The sequence below is a fragment of the Seriola lalandi genome, unplaced genomic scaffold (assembly GCF_002814215.2).
Source record: "Seriola lalandi dorsalis isolate HSWRI2012SDOR001 ecotype SW California unplaced genomic scaffold, Sedor1 jcf7180002053969, whole genome shotgun sequence".
Lineage (NCBI taxonomy): Eukaryota > Metazoa > Chordata > Actinopteri > Carangiformes > Carangidae > Seriola > Seriola lalandi.
This window is the reverse complement of record NW_019524522.1, coordinates 2,162-8,074: the sequence shown is the minus strand read 5'-3', so window position 1 is coordinate 8,074 and position 5,913 is coordinate 2,162. Positions and strand designations below refer to the sequence as shown.

Below are 5,913 nucleotides of genomic sequence, written 5' to 3'. Positions count from 1 at the left end.
AGTAAATCCTCCTTCATGAAGGTTTTAATATTCAGTTTGTGTTAAAACAGTTTCAGACAGATGTTGATGATCACTGTGGAGCTGTTACATTATACAGCTGTTTCTCTTATGTACCTACACTGATATAAATGGAGCAAATAATAGAAACACCTGGACGCCACGGTGACTGTCCTTGTACAGCTGTAGTTCTGTGTTGGTATATCTTCCAAATATCAGTTATTGATCTGCTTGATTAACGATAATCGGTATCGGTTCTGAAAAAACTACATCGATTGATCCTATTGCAGCGTGTTGAGCTCTCCGGGCCACCGTACACGAGGACGTAGCTCTCCATGCCTTTTTGCTCCATCTATCACAGGAGGGTTTTTCTTAGCGCCATGTGCTGGTGTTTCCTGCTGACGCTTCGGTCTGAACCGAGGCTCAGAGGACGGACGGAGCCGTGACTGTGTGCTCAGAGAGAAGAAGCATTTCCTTGGCAGCAGCAGAGAATGTGAATGTTTGTCGCAGCTGGAGGGAAAAACCAACAGAGAAACACATGAAACTGGTTCTTCACCGTAAATCTGACATCTGCATTCTGTTTGTCTCTGTTTCAGTCGAGGCTGAGAAATGTTCCCAGAGCTCAGAGAGAGAGAGAGTCCAGAGACCAGGTTCTGCTTTAATCACGTCAGGACGGTTATCAGTTCACTGAGCGGCCCAGGTCAGGTCCTCTGTGTGCAGGTAAAGGTTTTTACAACCTGGTTCATCTGGTCACTTTCATTTCTGAGGAGATCAGGTGAAAATGTTTTGCAGTGATGATAATTTAAACTCAGACCTCGGCTCTGAGATATTTTCATGAGTTCAAACTCTTCAGAGGGACCAAATAACATGTTCATTCCTAATTAGGAAAAGTCCTTTAACTTGAGGTGAAAGTTAAGGGATGGAGTTCAGGTTATTTGGTGTATTATAAGGTTTTTATTTTAAAAATCTTTTAAACACCGTCATCTGTGAAGAACAAGCATTAAAAATGAGTCCAGATCAGGTGCGAATGTATAAAATACCTGAAATGATGAAGTACAATCAGCACGAGCCTACAGGTGAGTCACTCTAATCGGAAATGAATCTCATGACCTCAGGGTCTCTGAACTACAGACAGACAGGTGTGGAGTCAGGTGTGTCCTACCTGTCTTGCAGGGCCCCCTCCCTCTGGTCTTGAGCTCTGGTCTGGAGAAAGCGGCCTCTCTGAACTGGCACATGTTCACGTATGTTGTTCCATCACTGCCACACACCGCCTCCTGCTCCTCACACACACACACCTCCTCCTCTTCATCCTCCCCTCCCCCTCCTCCTCCTCCTCCTCCTCCTGCGGGCCGCGGGTCCTCCTGACACCGCAGCCCGGTCCCGCAGAGCCCGTAGAAGACGCTGCGGTGTCCCGGGTCGCAGGCTTGGCCCTCCAGGTTTCCGCACTCCTTACAGCAGCCGCAGGAGTCCAGCACCAGACCCGCCCGGCAGCCGCGGGTCTCCGGGCACAGGTCCAGCTCACACGGTCCGCAGCCCTCCGCCCCGCCGGTCCCGGTCCAGTTCCGCCCCCTGCCGCCTCCCAGCTCCTCGTCCAGCCGGTCGTAGTCCAGCAGCGGGTCGGTGAGGTCGGGCAGCTGGTTGGGGAAGGACCGGGTTGTGTGGAGGTTCAGACAGAGACACAAGAGGACTAGTCCCCTCGTCCCCGGCATTTTAACCCGGTCTGCGGGCTCAGTCCTGCTCCGGGTGATGCCGGGTCTGTCCGGTCCTCTGTCCGGTCCTCTGTCCGGTCCTCTGTCCGGTCCTCTGTCCGGTTCACCGAGAGGGAAGAGCCGAGGAGAGCCGTAAATCTGCCGGTCCGTCAGCGAGATCCAGACTTCATTCCTCTCCGACCAAAACACAGGAGACACGAAAAAACCCGAGAAAACCCGAGAAAAGATGATGAAAAGTTAAAGAAAAACCTCCGTGTGTGAGTTCCGGTCCACGACCCAACGGAGAAACCCGTTTCTAGTTTCAGACCCGGACCGGGACTCGGACTGACTGAGGTTTAAACAGCTGAGCCGCTCGCGCTGCTTCACCGCACACAGACAGGCACGAGACAACCCAGCCAAAATAAAACACGAAACATCCGGTCAGACCCTTCAAAATAAAATCCCTGTCAAGACAGCTTTGAAACAAACCGGGATTCACGTTAGCTGTAATTATTTCCACGGTCATTACTCACAGTGTCAGTTAAAGAAAACCCTGTTATCGCTCCCCAAGCTAACAGGCTAACAGGCTTGCTAACAGTCAGGGTCAGTGTGTAAACTGTATCTGAGCTTCAATAAAACCGCTCACACAAAGCTAATGCTACGATAGCGTCCCCCATTTTAAACTGTGACTCCCAGTTAGCTAAGTGCCAACTGTGTGTGGACAGTTTGTGACATTAGCTATTAGCTAGCTATTAGCTAGCTAGCTAATAGCTAATAGCTAAATAATAGCTAGCTAATAGCTAGCTAGCTAGCTGAACGATCGCCCGCAAACTAATCCATAACACAGCAACTCTGATGGTTGCAGGCCTTTATAATCACAGAGTTTCAACAAACATCCTATCAAAGCTGGATCAACCAGGCAAAGCAGGCAACTGTCCAGGGGCCACTGACCCCCGGGGGCCCCACAAGTCCCAGGTTCTTCCCAAATCATTTGTGTTTACTTTTGATTAATTTCACTGATGTACAACGATGAGCTCTGACTCATCCTCCACCCTCCGGCTCCTGTCTCTTCTTTTACTGTCAGATCCAGTTGTAAAACCTGGACTGTTTCAATTGTTGTTGTGTTTCATCACAGGAGAACTGAAAGGCTGCAACCAGCACATTTTAATCATTATTTGATCATTTATTATCAAATGTTAAATATGTCATAAGATGGTAAAAAACAACATATTAACAGCTACAACCCCAAAGATATTGATGTTAGCTTAATAAAAAAAAGTAGTAAAACCAGCAAATCTTCACATTTAAGAAGCTGCTACCAGTGAATTTTGGGCATATCTGCTTTAAAAAAGATTTAATTGGAGCAGATTAATTTTCTATCAGTTGTCTAATAATCAATGAATAAATTCAGCTCTAGATTACTGTTTGGTTCCTGGGTGTTTCAGAAAACCGTCTTGTGTGATCAGTGGAGGCTCAACAACAGGTTTTGGCCCCAGGGCCCCTCAGGAGGTTTATCCAGCCCTGGTGACCACAGCGTGTGGAGGTTTAGGCCTGTCACACAGGAAATATTAAAAGGCTTTTTCAATACAATTATTAGCAACCATTTAGTTTCAGTTTTATTTTGAGGGGGAAATCTGATGAAAAGCTTAATATACAGAACACATTTACTTTTCATATTCAGCTTTTATTTTTAAGGCACGTTGTTCTCATTTCCGGTCTTGTTGTGTTTCACCTGACGGTTTTTTGCAGTGTGTTCCAAGCACTCCTGCTCCCTTCCCCCCAACCATACCTGACAGCTGTTACACTCATCATCAGGCGGAAAGGGGTTTTAAGGTCTGGAAAGGTCCCGAGGGTCCTCCAGGTGGTGTCAGGGCTCCTGCACGGACTCCACAAATCTCGAGAGATTCTAAAGGGTCTTCAAGGGTCTTCAAAACATTTCAAAGGAGATTTCCTTGAAAAGGTTTCAGTTGTGCTTCAGTGAGCTCTGTAGATTTTAGACTGAGTTCTAAGAGTGACAGGGTTCCTCGTGGAACCTCCACGTATCCTCAAAGACGTTCACAAGGGGTTCTTGGTGCGATCCAGGCTTCCAAGGCTCCTTAAGAGGTTTAACAGCGTCTTCAGAAGGTTTCAAGGCTCCTACAGAGAATCTTCAGAGTTTTCAGGTTAGGTCCCGATGAAGGGTCTTGAGTTTTTTATTAGAGACTTTCAGGTTCTTTAAATTGGTTCCTATGGTGATTGAATGAGCTCCTCATTTCTTTGTTTTTCAGATAGCCTGGACATGTTGGGCCTCTGCAGAGGGATTCTAAACTAAACTAAACGGGTTTACATCTTTCTTCTGGAAATGAAAACTGTGGAGTTAGTGTCCATATGTGAGGTTTTAAAGTCACGCACCTACCTCAGGGCCCCTGCTGGTCTGCCTGTGTAGCCCCAGTCCAGGGCCCCTGCTGTTGAGCCTGGGTAACCCTGTGCTGCAGGTTTGGGAGGCCATGTTTATAATGATGAAAACAGTGTAAATGTCCTGATTTCTGGTCCTAATGAACTCTGAACTCTAAACAGTTTGTTTGTGTGTAATCCTGCTGGTTCGTCACTTTTACAGCTTCACCACTCCAAAGTAAAAGTCTGAATTAAAGCAGTCGTCTGTCAGACAGAAATAGAGCTGTAATGGAGGGTTTGCGGCTGCTGATGTCGTACTTCAGTCTGCTCTCTGTACTTTTCCCTGATGGATCTAACAACATGTCTGCTGTCAGACACACTGTTAACACAGTTACTGTTGTTGAGCTTTTCTGTACTTCTTGTGTTTGGACAAGTCTGAACAGGTGAACCTGGTCTTTACCTGTGCAGGTTAACAGCAGCTCTGAGTCCATGTGAACATACATCAGAGTCCACAGAGGATCTGAAACATGTACTTAACGTCAGCCGTTCTGTACTTACAGACTTCGAGTGTACTATTCGACTTTAGCTCAACACTGTGTGAATGTGAGCAGCCTGTACGTCTGCAGAGTGTGATTCAAACACAGATAAGGAAACTGAGTCTGCGTGTTTATTAATTAATGTTCCAGCAAAGATCAGTCCTTCCACTTAATTACCAGTGTAAGCCAGAGGTCAGAGGTCAGCTGAACATTCATTTTACTGTGTATGTCTGGATAGAAGCTATAAATACATATTATTTATATATTTATTTTACTATGCCATATAATTAAATCACACCATCGTATCTCTTAATAAAGTTTCCAATTAGATTAGTTTTCAGATTCTTTCCGAGGATCTTTGTAGTTGTAGTTTGTCGTCAGCTGACAGTTGAAACATGACATCTGTGTATTTGTATGAAAAGTTTCACACTTATAAAAAATGTTTTCTGTTTTTGTATTTAGTCTGAATTAAACAGTTTGAACCTGAACTAAACTTTGATTCTGGAAGAACGAAACAAAACGTCAGCAGATGGGCAAAACATTATAAAGCTTTTATTTTGGTAAACTTTATTTTGGTAATTTTCAAAACTTTATATTTCAAATTAAAAAACGTCACTCCACAAATGTATAGATATGAAAATGTGTGTAGAGACTGACAGATGTGACTGTTTACCAGGCAGGGAGGCTCTGATGAAAGACACTATGCAGGTGCATTATGGGAAATGTAGGATGTTCCTGTTTTAATCTGTGACTCACAGCAACCAATACTTTCAGGATTTCCACCAGTTTTCGAGTTAAAATCTCCCAGAAAGTGGAAATAAAGACAAACATGAGAAACATTCAGGTGATGATGCTTTCTACTGAATATTCTAAAATCTGAACTACCTCAACCTGTATCTGTGTTGTTCAGACCAGGTTCAGGTGGTCCGGATGTGAGCGGCGCCGTCACCGCCGACTCCACGTGGTCACAACCTCAGCTCCCCCCTTCTCCGCCTCCTCCTCTGGCGGGGAGCAGATGTGGGAGATGAACAGACAGTGGTAGTTCCACAGCAGCAGCAGCAGCATCAGCAGCAGACTGCAGAGGAGCAGGACCACCAGCAGGGGGAGACGACGAGACGCCCGGGGGGAGGGGGGGGCACTGCAGCTGACAGGGAGAGGAAGAGGAGGGGGAGGAGGAGGAGGAGAGGAGCAGCGATGGAGCCACCAACAGAAATGTTTGAGTCCAGATGTTTTGAGTTCAGATCTGCTCTGAGATGAAGACATGGTCCTGGAGAAACTGAGTCTCTAAGTAGGAGGTTCTGAAGGTCCTGGAGGTTCTG

General features: G+C 46.1%; 1 protein-coding gene across 2 annotated transcripts in view; it reads right to left on the bottom strand.

The window, feature by feature from the left end:
• The window catches only part of LOC111652373 (kazal-type serine protease inhibitor domain-containing protein 1-like), a 10,483-nt gene extending 4,576 nt beyond the window's left edge, over window positions 1–5,907 (bottom strand). Inside the window, exon 1 of one of the 2 annotated variants that reach the window (XM_023402621.2) lies at window positions 1,160–5,907. In XM_023402621.2, the coding sequence (XP_023258389.1) occupies window positions 1,160–1,706 (547 nt within the window). In that variant the 5' untranslated portion in view covers window positions 1,707–5,907. The remainder of the gene's footprint in view (window positions 1–1,159) is intronic. The other variant, XM_023402622.2, reaches the window with a different exon arrangement.
• Between the last annotated feature and the right edge of the window lie 6 nt (window positions 5,908–5,913).